The following is a 15,664-nucleotide window of genomic DNA, read 5'->3' as shown; positions in this document are numbered from 1 at the left end:
AACCCTCTTACCATCGATCTGCCAGATCCCAAGCCGTTAATCTATTCGTTTTCTACCTCCAAATCATCATTTTTTCAGCCACATCTTGAAACTCGAACAAGTTAGATCTGAACAATCGAACAGAGAGTTGGAGGTGGTGGTTAGGGTTGGGGTTTTAAAGGCGTAGGCGGTGGTGCTAGGCGACGGTGGAGGTGGAGCTGGAGGTGGTGGCTGATGGTTAGGCGATAGTGGAGGTGGTGGCTGGTGGGAGAGGTTGATGGTTCTGGATAGGTCAGGTCAGGTGGTGGGGTGATGCGGTGGAGAGGATGGTGGGGGTGGTGCGGTGGAGAGGCTTGTGGGGGTGGTGCGGTGGGAGATGTGGGTGGTGGATGGTGGTAGGAAGTGGTGGCGGCGGCAGCGGCAGGTGGGTGGTGGTAGGGTAGCAGGTAGCTTTAGAAGGAAGGAGATGAGATACAAAAAGGATTTATGTCTGATACATACATATATGTAGGGTAGAATGACCAAAATACCCTTATATGGGGTCCACTTAGTCAGATTTAACCATGATAACTAACTAAGTTAGGGCTAAAGGACATAACGTGCAAGGGTTTGCAAACATGGAGTACGTTTTCTGTAATTATTGAAGATAAAGGACATACTTTGCAATAAGTGACATACATAAAGGACGATTTTTGTAATTTACTCTACAAAAAATATAGAATAACATCAAATGTATATCGATTACTTAAATGAGTATACACATGTATGAGATTATGTTAATTGAATACAAAAAATATAGGATAACATCAAATGTATATCGATTACTTAAATGAGTATACACATGTATGGGATTTTTTTACTATTATTATTAGTTTCATCATTTATCAAATATATATAAGTGTTTCCGTCTTTGATTTGCATTTACAAGAAATATTTATTATACAGGGTCGGCTTAACCATTTTAGAGGCCTAAAGCAAGTTTCAAAATCGGGGCCCTTCTTGCCTATTTTTTTTCTTATCCAAAAAGAATAAACGACGGTCGATCAGCCTAAAGGAGATTCAAACCCACCCCCTTAAGGTACACAGATGACATGCGCGCCAACTGGGCTACAACCTTTTAATAACAAGGCTCATACCCATATAGTATATATTTTTTTTTAATCTTGAGGCCCTATACATTTGGTGGCATGAGGCCCAAGCCTCAAAATACTTGGGCTTGGGCCGACCCTGTTATTATACAGTTTAAATTGTTTAACCCGTGTAACACATGGAGAACTAACCTAGTATGTATAGATTTACAAATTAAAATTAAAGATATGTTTTAAATATAAATTAAAATAAGAGATATATAGATAAAAAAATAAATCAAATTTCAATGTATTTTAGTTATGAATTAAAATACAAAATATTTTTAAATATAAATTAAAATACATGACAAACATTAACAAAAACACAAAAAGAAAAAAAACTTCTTCATCTTCTTCACACTTACAAAAACAAAAACACATAAAAACAATATATACACACAAATGAAAAAAAAAAAAAAAAACCGAGCTTGACAGATATAGCGTGTATGGCATCAAAGAGTGGTGTTGACAGATGTAGTCGTTGGTACACCAATTAATGAGTTTCATAGTAATTGTGTATAGCTAATTGGTATGTAGCAACCACACTCCAACAAAACAACCACGTCACACACAATGGCAACCACTGTTGTATATCTTTTTATTGGTTTTTAAAGGATGGTTTATGCAAAACTTAGATCCCAATATAAGTCACAAGCATATAATAATTTAAATACACGTAAAAATAAAACTTAGCAATTTTACATTTTCAGTCTTGCTTCCTACCATAAATCATTAGGATATAACTAATAGTAGATTAGTAGGTTCTTACATCACTCAAACTTATATGATATTTCTCATCATATCTTTAATGAGGTAGCCAACCGAAGTATATGATGAACCGCCCTCAACCACTGCTGTCCTGCTCATTTTGCTAATCTCTTTCACTTTTGCTCTCACCTCATTATCCTCCATTACTCTTCTTATCCCCCTCTCTATCTCATCTGCCATCACAATGACCATATCGCCCTCTGGATTAAACACATTGATCTTATAATCCAATTTCAAGTCAACTGCTAGTCGCAGATCCACCACCATTTCAAACGCATTCATCTGTTGCTCACAATATATCGGCAATGTAGCCGTTGGTACACCAAACCACAAGCTTTCTAGCATCGAATTCCACCCACAGTGGGACACGAATCCCCCCACTGCTTCGTGTGCCAACAACGACACCTGCGGGGCCCATCCAATCACTTTCCCTACTCTCGATGTGCGCTCAAGGAAACCATCTGGCAACACTACTCTCGGGTCATCATAATCCTCTGGGGGCACTTTAAATGATTGCTCTAGTGGAGGAGGTCGGCGTACGGACCACACAAAACGATGACCACTACGTTCTAAACCACGTGCAATCTCCTTCAACTGGGCTTCATCAAAGCATCCCATACTCCCAAAACACAACAACACCACTGACGACCGTGGTTGACTATCCAACCACCTAAACACATCCGTGTCATCGGCTTTTCCAGCTACACCGTCTAGATTGACTAAGGGTCCCACCGGATACACGGGCGGGAAGTTAGTGCCCGAAAACCAATTGATCGCGTGTGTTTCCAACTCCAAGAATGTGTTAACCATGATCCCTTTAGCTTTTCTCATTCTCCCAATAGCACAAATAAGAAAGTCCAACCCGTCTTGTTTCTGGTACAGCTCCGGAAAAACCCTCATTGGCACGGGATTAACAAAACTCGGAATAACTATCTCACCTTCCGAGTTAGCCAACTCCATAAGATCTTGCTTCTGATCCACATATAGTGTCTCAAAATGCACCTTAAAGCCAAGAAAAGCAGCATTTGAAGTGAAATACACATATGAGGGAACATTAAACTCATTAGCCACATCTATCATGCTAGTGCATAATATGTCAACAACCAACCCAACCACCCTACAGGAACCACTTTGATCTATCATGTCCTCCAATATATTTCTGACATATTTGCAATGACTCTTGATGAACTCATAGAATGACATAAAGGGAGCTTTGGAGTCGAGTTTTGGTGGTGTTTGATCTTGAGGGAGTTCGATGAATCGTATGCGTTCGATAGTGTTTTTAGCTAGCGATTCGATGTAGGTGTTGAGAGCCAAGATGGAGTAAGGAGGGTTTATGAGAAGAACAGTTATTGAGAGCCTTTGGTCACGGTTCACGAGTACTTTAGCCATCTCCATTGTGGACATTATATGACCAACCCCCGGTGCAGGGATGAACACAAGCTCAGTAACTGTTTTCGCCATTAATGGCTAGTTTAAAGCTTTTGTTTATGTGTTAACACAAGTTGTTGTTGTCTGATTCTCTATATATAGATAAGATAGAATTCGACTATGAGGTCATTGCATTGCTGGCAGCACTCAATTTTATGGCCATTGGGACCAGTTTGTACACTATAAAATATTAAACTATGTTATTATGATTTAAATAAAGTGTTCAGGGAGCAATCATACATTTATAAAATGTTCTTATAATATCGTACATTGGAAATATTATAATATCTCCAAGGAATAGACCACGTGATGTACGTGAAATGGTGAATGAGCATGGGTAACACGTAAACTTGGTATCGATTGGTCCACTAAGAAGTTGCTACATGACAACTTTTTTTATTTTTACTTTTTATGTATGTTATATAGTTAACAAAAAAAACTAAATTTGTAACTTTGCTTAATTTTTTCTGGCTTTACGTTGTAAATTTTGTTGAGAGAAGAGTTGCATTCAAAATAGAGTGTACATTTTGTTTTTTTTATATATGATATATGAGTGCATGCAAGTATCGTGGTGGTACCCTGACGAACTGAGTTGATTCCTAGCAAACAATTGTTTTTAATCGATGTAGATCACATGTTGATATTCTTTTGGTCATATCACGCTTTTATTTTTTAGTCTTTCCTTTTTCGGTTGCTACAACGAGCGTCAATACTGTAACATAACGAGATGAAGCGATACCAATCAAATTCCTATCGCGTAGCATGGGGAATCTACCGCCCCAATGCGTCGGTTTTGATACTACTAGTTTAATTTATTGATAGAGCACTTTTATATTATCCAATAAATTATTAAATTAGTAATAGTTTCATGTTCTAAAAGGAGCCCAATAATCATCTACCATTAGCTTATTAATCAACTAATTATTTAACTAAAATACTCAATTTATATCCCTTTGACCCTTTTAAACATAGTAATAATTAAACTAACATTAATTTTACTGTTTGGAATTAAAGAAGTGAGATCGGCGACTGACCGACTATGGATAATCAATTAGGTGATTGAACCCCCCCCCCCCTTCCCGTATCGCAAATCAAATCGCCCGTACCATAATCAGGTACACAATCGAACCGAACGCTACAGATTCGCGATCCGGGTCAGCCAAAATTGGTTGTACCCAATTGTCACTAAATTTGTTCCAAATCATATAAAAACGCGTTTCCGGTTGACTAATACACGCAAACCGGAAACAAAAAGGCTGATACATACCGGTAATTAGACTTTTGGAACGCGAATTAAAATCTGACTCTTTGATTACGTCGTTACATACTCTTCTTTCCCGCTATTTTTAATGGCGCCAATTCAAACCTGGGTATGTATAAATATCTATTATAAAATTTGTTATTTTAAATTGGAATTTTCTGAACAAAAAAATCTATTATAAACTGTTTTTGTATATGATACGACGTACCAAACTATATGGTACGCCGTACCGCGTAGAGAAATAGCGTTCCGTATGAACCTATCCCCCTTGATACCGAATTTTAGAAATGCATGAACCGCGTATCCATTTTCGTTCCGGTAAGCGGAGCAAACCGCGATCCATGTGACTATGGCATCACTACATGGAATCATCACCAAATTTTGCATCAACTGCTAGAATTTACATTCAAATTCCATACACAAAACACATGCTACTACACATTTATCATCCTTAACAGCCTAACATGTCAAACTAGAAACACACAATTCTCACCAAGGTTGTTCATAACTGGTCTCTAATCTTTGAGCATTTTCTTTGGCGTTATTCCTTGATCCTTGGCCTCGGAATCCAGCTGTCGGCGGGCCATAACTCTTCTTCGAAAACTGTGTTGCAGCAGCTCTAGCACCAGCTATGGCTGCCGCAAGGTTTGGTGATGAACCCTCGTCCGTTTTAGATTTGTTTGGGCCGGGTTTAAGCCCATGGGCCAGTGACCCTGGCTTTATAGATAACGGGTTTCGAGGGTCTGGCGGTGGAAACTTAACCCGCATTGGTGGCTCAACTGGACAAAGACCTCTGAGTGCTCCTTCAAGAATCTACACTCAAAAAAAAATAATAATGACCGAAAGAATACGATAAAAATAAGTACCAAAATCAGATTACTCGGGGTAGAATATTTAATTTTACGGTTTTACCCTTTTTTCCAAGTTATAGACTCCTTGATTTCCACGCATTTCGAATGGTACGAGCAATTTCTGCACAGATTTTACCAAGTTGCATATTACTGAAAACGATGATAACAAACGATGTTCAAAATACGAGCAAGATGCAAACCTGTGGTTGCTCACATAGCCAACAAAAAGCTGTTTGTCCCTCCAGCCTCACCTGTAAGTAGCGCATAAACAATATCAACTACAGACGATGTTTGGTAGGGAGCTACGCAGTTAATATTGCGATATATCACCGATTTATCGGTTAACGGTCCCCTGGTGAGATATCGGTGCAAAATATCGGTACCGATATCATCGGCAAAATTGACCGATATTTGACCAATCTATCACCGATTTTCCCGATATAAGTACCTTTCTTCTTAGTTCTAGCATTTGTCTTTCTTCTTAGAGTAAATTATGATTTTGGCCCCTGCGGTTCTATCACTTTTACCCTTTTAGCCCAAAAAAGATTTTTTTAACATCTGAGCCCCCAACATCTTTTTTTCTAACCTTTTTGGCCCCTAACGTCTTTTTTTCTAACCCTTTTGACCCCCAACATTTAATGGATGGGGTTAGTGTTAGGGGCCAAAAGGGTTAGAAAAAAAGACGTTAGGGGCTCAGATGTTAAAAAATTCTTTTTTGGACTAAAAGGGTAAAAGTGGTATAACCACAGGGGCCAAAATCGTAATTTACTCTTCTTTTATTGCTGCCATTAGTGTTTTAAGTCTTAATCAGTTCCTACTTGCTACAATTGTTAGTGTTTCGCAAGTTGCAAAAGGTTAATTTGTTAATGGTAGGAGAGTATACTGAATTGTTAGTGTTAAATTGCTATATATATAAATTCAGCATGATATTAAAATTACCAATATCCCACCACGATTACCGATATCTCAAATATCGGTCCTTGACCGATATCCGAAATTTTACCGCATTAACTGCTTGGGTAGGGAGTAGAGGTTTAGATGCCTACCCCTTGAGGAACATCCTCCCATGATGTAAGCTCTTCACATTTAACACATCCAACCACTTCAACACAACCTATGTAAAGAATACAATTTCGATATTTCTTAGTAAAATTACAATAAAAAATAAGTTAATCGCACAAAAAATAGTCGGTAACCAACTACATTTGGCAGTGAATAAGTTGAATATTGTTCGTCAAGATAAAAAGGATGAAGTTTGAATTTAAAGAGGACAAACAGAATTTTCAGAGCGAGTATTTATAGATTCAAAATATCACCTAAGAGCCGTGAAACTGGATAATGTTCTGGGAACTTGAGATCGGTAACTCCATCTAGTGCGTATATTTGTTTGTAGAAGTCCTCCATTGCTTTGATTGTTTCGGGATCCGGGATCTTACTTGCAGCATGAATCCAAAGCCGACCTTCAAAGCGTTTATACACACAAAAATCAAGAACATTAATAGTAAGCCACACTGCCCACAGCTAGTTATGACACACAAAAATCAAGCCTTTTAGGTACATTTGCATCACCCATGAAGAATTTTTTAGCTGAATAAATGATTTGAGTCATGGAACCGGTTTCTTACAAATTTGGCTATGACTTAAGGCTTATGCAGATTCTGGTGCTTGAAGCACTTGAATTTCTTTCACGAGGCTTAGCATTGGCACATGATTATTTTCGTTCAGGAAAACTTAAAACGCCATGCATACAGGGTCATTGAAACCACTACAAGCATAGTTGTTAATAGCGAATAGCGACAAATAGCGACAAAGGACCTATATGCTATATAGCAAATAGCGACAAATAGCGACCGCTATTTTATAAATAGCTATACATTAGAAAAAAAATTGAAAATTTTATATGTATATTATATCAAAATACCTTGGTATATATGCTATTTTACATGTATATTTAACAAAAACCTATAAGTCCAGCTATTTTATAGCTATATCTAATTGCTATTTACATCAAAAAAAAAAAAAAAAAAGAAAAGAAAAACTAACGCTACCATTGCTATTTGTCACTGACCCATATAGCGACACTATGTCGCATCGCTACATAGTGCGCTATAGCCGCTATTAACAACTATGACTGCAAGGGACGCCACCTTGGTTTTAAAATGTTCGCATTATGCACGCTTAATGGGTGATGCGCTGATGAGAGCGCATCGCCGTAGCTGATGCGTTGCGTTTACGTGATGCGAGAATGCACGCATTTCGCATAATGCGCTCTGATGCATGCAACTTTGTTTCTTATGTTTTTTTTCCAGATGTTATGAACTGTGTTCGGTTTTTTCAACAATTAATATCTTAGTATGCTTGATTTGAACCAAAAACGCACAACTCTTATCTTCTTCTTATTACGCCATTTATTTTACTTTAAGTATGTTTTTATAAGTTTTTAGAGTTAACTACTGTTTTCGTCCCTGTGGTTTGTCAAAAATCACTATTTCAGTCCATTAGTTTAAAAATTACGATTTCAGTCCCTATGGTTTCACTTTCGTAACTATTTCAGTCCACCTCGTAACCATTTCAGTCCCTGTACTTAGCAAAATAATAATTTCAAATGGTTACGAAAGTGAAATCACAGGGACTGAAATTGCAATTTTTAAAATAATAGACTGAAATAGTGATTTTTGACAAACCACATGGACGAAAACAGTAATTAACTCAAGTTTTTATGTATAAATAATTTTTTAATATGCGTCAGATGCGCTCGCTTTGCGCATCAGAATTTTGGACCAAACACATCGGAGGAGGGCATCACGCAATTTAAAACCAAGGACGCCGCACCCTGACCCCCACACTCGTTGAGTACTTGGGTCCGGGATTAGTTAGCTTATACCTCCTAACGTGTATTATGCCTTAGCCTCCTCCTAAAGTCCCTTTGATCTGATTAAAATCTTAATTACATAACATGAGTGATATACATACACTAAGCTCTTCTTGTACATCTTATTTTCGAACAAGTTTAATAATATCATACAAGTTGTTGTAAAACAAACAAGATTATTATTAGAATTAGTTTGGAATTTGAAAAGAACCTGTAACAGGGGAAGGCCAAGATCTTCCTTCGATACGCTTGATACCGTATACAAGCAGAGAAGCCCATGGCTGATGCATAGTCAGACATGGGTTTCTGTAATTTACGTCATCTCTCCTTCTACTTCCCATTGATTTTCTCTCTGATTCTATTTCAGGTGCTGATGTTGCAAGCAAGATTCGTTCTAGGGTTCTTATCGTTTTTGCCCAAAAAAACCCATTATTTGCCTTTTCCTTCCTGCGTCATATTAAATAAATTTCTTGGGTAAATTACATTTTTCGTTCTTTGTGTCTGTATCGGATTAGTGGATACATTTTAACTTCAATAATTACAGTTACATTCCATTATTTGAAAAACTCATTATAGGTCCTTTAGCACTAAGCCAGTTAAATTTATCAGTTAAGTAAGTCTGGTCATGTGCAAGACATGGGAGGGTATTTCGGTCATTTTATGCGACATCTAGTTCAGATTGGCTTACGTTGTTAAGATCTTGGGTTCAAGAAGGATGGCGGCGAGTCGGCGGCCCTATTTTTTGGGGACGAAGAATCAATGGTGGTGGTGGTGAGTGGATGTCGTCGGAAATGGTTGGTGGTGACTGGATGTCACCAGAAATGGTTGGTGGTGACTGGATGTCGCCAGAAATGGTGGTGGTGACTGGATGTCCCCGGAAAATGGTTGGTGGTGCTTAGGGTTGCAAACGGAGGATGTGGGAGTGGGGTGGCAGATGAGGTGGGTTACGGTGGCTAAGGTGGTGGTTGTTGCTGTTTAGTTTAGAGAGATAGGGGATAAAGAGAGAGAAAGATATTTCAAAGTGAGAGAAGAGAGTTATTTATTGTTTTTAAAAATATTTGTGTTTTATTTATTATAATAACTAGGTTAATTCCTGCGTAATACGCGGGCTTCAACCAAAATTGATTATTTATATTGAAAATTTAATATTATGTAAACTTTTTTAAGTATAACGGCTTTTTTTTTTTTAATTTGTGAGGACATTCACTGATAATCCTATATAATTTCTTTAACTTTTTACTTAACTTAAAAAAATTTGTTTTACCTGTGATTTCTATAATTCTATCTTCATCAAAATAATCGACGTGTCCCTCAACTAGAAATCCTGGATTTGTATGACTATATAATACATTTTTTGTTATAAATAGTGTTATAAATAATAAAATTTACTATTTATAACACTATTAATATGTGGGAATTTAGTTGCATGTTACAATTTAAATAAAACTAATATTTTGTATATAAATTCAAGTACGGATGAATAAATGGTACCGGATACCAGTTCGGAATCGGTATCGGTTTAATACCAGTACCAAATTTCTCGAACCAAAATATCTTCGGTACTGAAATTTGGCGTTTTCGGTACTTGTTTTTACCTTCAAATGTCAGTCCGAAACAGTACCATTATCGAAACATATTGTACCAGATGTTTTCGATAACGATACCCAAATTGAAAGCTTTGAACTTAGTCGTAACGCCTATCAAAACAAATATCAAAACATATCGCCAAAGATCCACTTTTTTATAAGACCCGATGCAAATAACTGGTGAAGTGATCAATCAAACAACCGATTTCTTTGATAAACCTAATGCAAATAACTGGTGATAAGAAAACTACTATAATTTTGTTGCCCCAAATAACTGATGTACTAAAACTGACACATGAGGAATGATGAGAAAGAACTGAATATATATTAGATACAAAAGCGAAAAAACTTTATATATTAGATACAAAATTCGACAAGATAGATAGCAAATTGAGAAACTTATGGGTTTAATAAACATGATTAATGCTGAGTAAATCATTACCGTCTCTTCATCCTGTTGCTTGCTATACTTGGATCGTTGACATACTATTAAGAGATCTTATAGCTTATTCAAGTCATTCCTAAGAGCAATTTGTGCCAACTTAGGATCACTAAGTTACTCACATCTATGTTTGTCCACACCCACTGCAATTGACAATTTCACCTCCTGTTACATACAATTTCACCCACTGCTAATGTCCATCCACCTCCAAGCCATTGACCAAGATTCTTGCAAATTCTCTTTCATCCACAAAAGCTACAATATTAAGAATGCAATTCATAATCAAGTTTTAAAGTACACGGATGGTGCCTGTGGTTTATCATAATTTTGGATTTGGTCCCTAACTTTCCAAAAGTACACGGAAGGTCCCTGTGGTTTATAATAATTTTGGATTTGCTCCCTGACTTTCCAAAAGTACACGGATGGTCCCTGTAGTTTGCACTTTGTAACGCATTTAGTCCCCAGTCAACAAATTTAAAGGTTTTAGCATGTCCAATTTAAAGGTCTTGTGATGATGTAATATCATTTTTAGCATTATAATCCTGAATATAATTTTTTTTAAATTCAAGCCTCATATATTGATGGCCTAAATTTCTACTGAAGAAACTGTTATCACCTCAACACAGTCACCCTCTTTCCAAATTTGTATCGGGCTGCTAGCAGAACCCAGAAGTTTCCCAGCCTCATCAAAAAGGCCTGCAACACACAGTAAATTATGAATACTGCAATACATAAAAAATATATCACTCGCTTGTGTTTGTTAGAAATAATATACTCCCTTTATCACCCAAAAAAATGCAAAACTTCCCATTTTGGGTCATTTTAAAAGAATAAAAATTTCTTTTTTGGAAAATTTTTAATCCTATTTTATTTGATTCCAACAAAGTATGTGAATTAACCAATTAATTAGTAGTACTCCTAGCGAGAGCAAATTACATTCTTAAAGAAAAATGAACCAAACTTGCCAGCTCATTAAAACTTACCTAGTTGACCCGTAAATAAGAATTAACCCATTCGACCCGTTTAAGAGAAAAATGATTGTTCTGTTTGTTTAATAAAACTGAACTGCTTGAGCCATTTAGTAAAACGAATCGTTTGAATCATTCTATAAAGTTGACCGTTTCACCCGTTCTATAAGGCTGACCGTTTGACCCATTTAATAGAACTTTAGAACTATGCAGCTCACAAAAACTTATAACGCTTTTATCCACCCGTTCGAACTATGTAAATTTATAATTTTCATTAATTGTTAAAGATTAAAATAATGCGAACTTTTAGTCCTGCAAAAATCATCCATCATGTACAGAAGTTGTTGCAAATTTTCTTCACCAAAACTTATTAACAGTTTTACCGGTACCGAAATTTGCACTGAAAATGTTCGGTATGGTGCGGTACCGGTATTTGAAGGCAAAATTCGGTAAACTACCGGTATCATACCGAACCGGTACTGGTACCGAAAACACCAAAAATGGGTACCACTTCGGTACGGGAAATTCGGCACCAGTACGCGGTACCAAATGCTCATCCCTAAAAATTAATATGATGAAATAAAGCAATAGTGTTGGTGACATACTTATGTAAATGGTGGAAAAATCAAGAATATCAATGTGTAGCTATGAATAAAACTGACCTGTTGGACCCCGTTTGAGCTATTTAATAAAACTCTAGAACCATGCAGCACACAAACACACAACTTTTAGCGTAAGATTAATATGATGAAAAAAATCCATGGTGATGTTAAAAAACACAAATATCCACAACACTAAAGAAATCTGCACTTTATAGTCTTTGAGGAAAGGATGACCAAAAGCTAGGTGTTGAGATATGTGTAAACAATCAATAATATCCTCATATTGGCTCCATTCAAATAATGAATACGATGATTAAATTTCTTTTTTTTTTTTTTGTTAGCTCTAATTGCACATTCTAGCTCCGAAATATGTAGAAAAATCAGTACCAAGGCCATTATCCTTTAGTTTCAACTAATAAGAACCTAATTAAGATAAAAAAAAATAAAAAATAAAAACAAAAAGTGGAACAGTTATAAAACACACATAAGATACAAAGAACCTTGTTGTTTGGCACTTAAATCGCAAATTGTTTAGCCCGTCTTGCTGACCAGGTAACCTCCAGCCTCCTCGAGACAATGCTAGAGCCTCCATACGCATCCTGAGTCACAAAACCAAATAGGGTTAAAAGTTAAACCTACCAGTATGATACATAAAGCCAACATCAAGGTAAAAATAAAACATATCACTAAAACAAAAATTTATCAACTGCACATATTAAATACTAACAAAAAAAGGCTAGACTTTTATATAGAGCAGCAAGGACCTTAGTTAGTTACTCGACTTTAGCTATAGATTGTGAAGAACCTGTAAGCTCAACTGCTCTGTTAAGTGAATGAGGATTGGATCTTTGCTCCAGATTGTAGGGTTGTAAACTGTCATTACTGAAAATAATGACCCAGACCTTTGTGCGCCTTGGAAAACATATAAGACTGGTTATATTACAAAAGAGATTTAGTCAGAGTCTAATCAAATACAAAACTACCAGTTTTACATAGGAATCTACAGTTTACAATAGGATTCCAGAACCTGATACATACATATAAAGCCAACTATTAGCGCAATACATAAAAAATTTGTCGTTTCTATCAGTTTGCCATCTCTTTTCATCAGAGTATCTATTTACAAACTTGTAACACCAGCCAATTCATAAACCAAGCAAGCAGGCCTTCATATTTATTTGTATTTGTACAAAGTTTCAAAGTGACATCTTTATTGAATCTAGGAATTGAAATCACACACAAATTACATAACACTTCAATCAACTTTTATCCTCATCATCTTCATCACAATCAAGAAGAATGCACAAATATCTAAATAGCTTATGAATCCCCAAAACATCCATGGTCAAAGAACAACAACCAATACACTAAAGATAGACGATAGCAAACATCAATAATCAAAACATGTAGGGATACAACTTTTAGCATAGTATATCGGATGAACAAAAACACTAAATCAATAATCAAAATAATTGGGGAAAACAATACATAAACCATGCATATAAAACCCCGAATATATAAAAGCATTTTCGCAATGAATTGTAAATAGATTTTACCTTCAAATGGGAGAAACGATGGCCTCGAATCCACATGGACACAAATTGAAGAGATTTAACAGCAGAAAGTGTTATGAAACCCCTAATTTCCGCAAAAATAATCTCCGAAATTATGAATTTGTCCGCATTTTTAAAGAAACTATAGTTGCTTGATGAAACCCTAACAGATCGGAAACCGAAAGCGATGAAATGAAACCGTAACAGATCGTAAAAAAGTTGGATGAATCAAACTTACTTGAACCCGATCATATTTTGTCATCATATGCTCCAATGTTTCAATCATACAAAATTAGACGGAGATCCAACGCAGAGAGCAAGGAATATTGAAGACGCAGCTTTGAAGGAGATTATGGGTTTGAATGAAGAAGAACAAAACAAAAATCCAGATCACCTGACCTTTGAATGGAGCAGAGTATAACGTGAATGGGAAGCTGTGAATTTAGGGTTTGCGATACATCCGTATAACCGATTGTGAGTGTCTTTGATTGAGGAACAATGAATGATGAGAGATGAGAGAGAAAGCGTACAAAAGAAGCCTTCTTCAATCCTTGCATATGAGCAATGCCATATGTCCTATCATTTGAGATTTGCTATCTCATTGCCTATGTGGCTGCTTAGTTGGCTTCAACCATTGGATGACATGTGTCTCCAATGGTTTGCTTTATTAGAGATATAGATTGTAAATACAACAATAACAACCATACCCAATAAATACCATAAATAGCAAAACTACTTATAGGGCCTGAGGGGGGTGGGATGTAGACATACTTTATAGAGGTTGCTTCCAGAGAGACCCTCGGCTCCAAAACGAACATCATACCAACACATCAAGTCAAAGAATATAGAAAAAAGAAGTCACCTATACCAAGAAAGTGATCAGAGTGACACAGTATAATGTAAATCATGTATAATAGCATACAACATCATTTGGGCATAAACACAAGAAGTCAATCATCTGTAAAGTTACTTAAAGAATAAGAAAAACCTACGTCCCTAAAAGACTATATTACCATATGTGATCAAAGTTAACTGAAAATTTTAACCAAGTTGGGGCCAAAGGACTTATGGTGTAATGAGTTTTCCAAATAAAGGACTGTGATTGTAATTATTGAATTTAAAGTGCATCCACTACAATCCGATACAAACATAAAGGACGAAAAGTGTAATTTCCCCTAATTTCTTTAATAGATTTCACTATATTGATGTAAAATTTTTATTTTAATTACAGGCAACTTGGATTTAAATAATTCTAACGGGCTGTTTTTTGCCAATAATAATCCTAACTGAGTTTATTCCTGATAGTGGTCCAACATTTTTCATTTTGTTTGTATAATGGTCCGCCTTTAAATATAACTTAACGGAGTTAAGTTTTTTCCGAATTATAAAACGATGTTTTAGGGCTTTTGAACAAAACGAGGATATTGGTCGATTGATGCAAAACTTACCTCGAAACGGTGCTCCAACGGCTTAATTTTTGCTAATTGGAAGTTTAAACACCCGAATTGAAATATCGTTTCGTCGTTTGGAGCATTGTTTCGAGGTAAGTTTTACATCAATTGACTCGTATTCTGCTTCTAATCAAAATCCCTATAACATCGATTGATAATATGAAAAAATAACTCCGTTATGTTTTTTTAACGACGGACTATTATACAAACAAAATGAAAAAAGGTAGAACCACTGTCGGGAATAAACCCAATTGCGATTATTATTGGCCAAAAACAACCAGGTCGGATTATTTAAATCCAATTTGACTATGTTTAATGTTAAGAACTTAAGATTGTGCCATAAAGGAAGATAAAATAAACGTATCTTATATTTAACTAAATGTAAGTCCCCGCCACGATGCGATTCGGGGCTTACAAATTAAGCGATGGCATACACGAATTTACGAGGCATCAATATTGTGCAATTAAGACACAATTACGCATCATCCTTATTGTTACGACATCTAATCTAGTTGCTCCACTTTATGTGGATCAAAATTAAAACGTTACATAATGTCATTATTATGTGACAACATCTAATCTGTAATCATGGAAGACTACCAACACATTATTCTAAGTGATATTTCTATGAAACTTCAATATTTCTTAACACATTATTCGAACTGTAGATGAACATTAAATAAAACTTATTATATAAAAATCATAATAAACTTCACCAACATTTTTATACAAAGCATAACATTATCATACGAAATGCCGTATCATTTCGTCAT

General features: G+C 36.0%; 2 protein-coding genes and 1 long non-coding RNA gene across 4 annotated transcripts; all 3 read right to left on the bottom strand.

The window, feature by feature from the left end:
* Nucleotides 1-1,740: 1,740 nt before the first annotated feature.
* On the bottom strand, nt 1,741-3,371 carry LOC110930910 (anthocyanidin 3-O-glucosyltransferase 2-like). Its single transcript, XM_022174306.2, has one exon. The coding sequence runs from the start codon at nt 3,336-3,338 to the stop codon at nt 1,887-1,889; it is 1,452 nt and encodes a 483-aa protein (XP_022029998.1). The 5' UTR covers nt 3,339-3,371; the 3' UTR covers nt 1,741-1,886.
* A 1,368-nt stretch (nt 3,372-4,739) lies between these two features.
* Nucleotides 4,740-8,733, bottom strand: LOC110930909 (activating signal cointegrator 1). Its single transcript, XM_022174305.2, has 6 exons — nt 8,501-8,733; nt 6,734-6,877; nt 6,464-6,531; nt 5,618-5,668; nt 5,479-5,538; nt 4,740-5,379 (listed from the first exon to the last, which is right to left on the bottom strand). Exons 1-6 carry the CDS (start codon nt 8,628-8,630, stop codon nt 5,056-5,058), a joined length of 777 nt encoding a protein of 258 aa, XP_022029997.1. The 5' UTR covers nt 8,631-8,733; the 3' UTR covers nt 4,740-5,055.
* A 1,445-nt stretch (nt 8,734-10,178) lies between these two features.
* On the bottom strand, nt 10,179-14,018 carry LOC110930908. Of its 2 annotated transcripts, none has more exons than XR_002588112.2 (5): nt 13,679-14,018; nt 13,444-13,603; nt 12,693-12,817; nt 10,934-12,486; nt 10,179-10,572 (listed from the first exon to the last, which is right to left on the bottom strand). It is a non-coding gene; the product is annotated as an uncharacterized LOC110930908 (long non-coding RNA). The 2 variants fall into 2 exon arrangements; XR_002588111.2 differs by having other exon boundaries at nt 12,652-12,817; nt 13,679-14,013.
* Between the last annotated feature and the right edge of the window lie 1,646 nt (nt 14,019-15,664).

The sequence above is a fragment of the Helianthus annuus genome, chromosome 3 (genome assembly GCF_002127325.2).
Source record: "Helianthus annuus cultivar XRQ/B chromosome 3, HanXRQr2.0-SUNRISE, whole genome shotgun sequence".
Classification (NCBI taxonomy): domain Eukaryota; kingdom Viridiplantae; phylum Streptophyta; class Magnoliopsida; order Asterales; family Asteraceae; genus Helianthus; species Helianthus annuus.
Note: the sequence above shows the minus strand (reverse complement) of the source record. Positions and strands in the feature narration are given on the sequence as shown.

Coding starts and splice junctions, on each gene's coding strand:
- LOC110930910 (XM_022174306.2), bottom strand. CDS start 3,338: ATGGCGAAAACAGTTACTGAGCTTGTGTTCATCCCTGCACCGGGGGTT.
- LOC110930909 (XM_022174305.2), bottom strand. CDS start 8,630: ATGGGAAGTAGAAGGAGAGATGACGTAAATTACAGAAACCCATGTCTG. Junction 6,532..6,733: donor TCCAGTTTCACGGCTCTTAG/GTGATATTTTGA, acceptor TTCTTTACATAG/GTTGTGTTGAAGTGGTTGGA. Junction 5,380..5,478: donor TCTATAACTTGGAAAAAAGG/GTAAAACCGTAA, acceptor TTTTGAGTGTAG/ATTCTTGAAGGAGCACTCAG.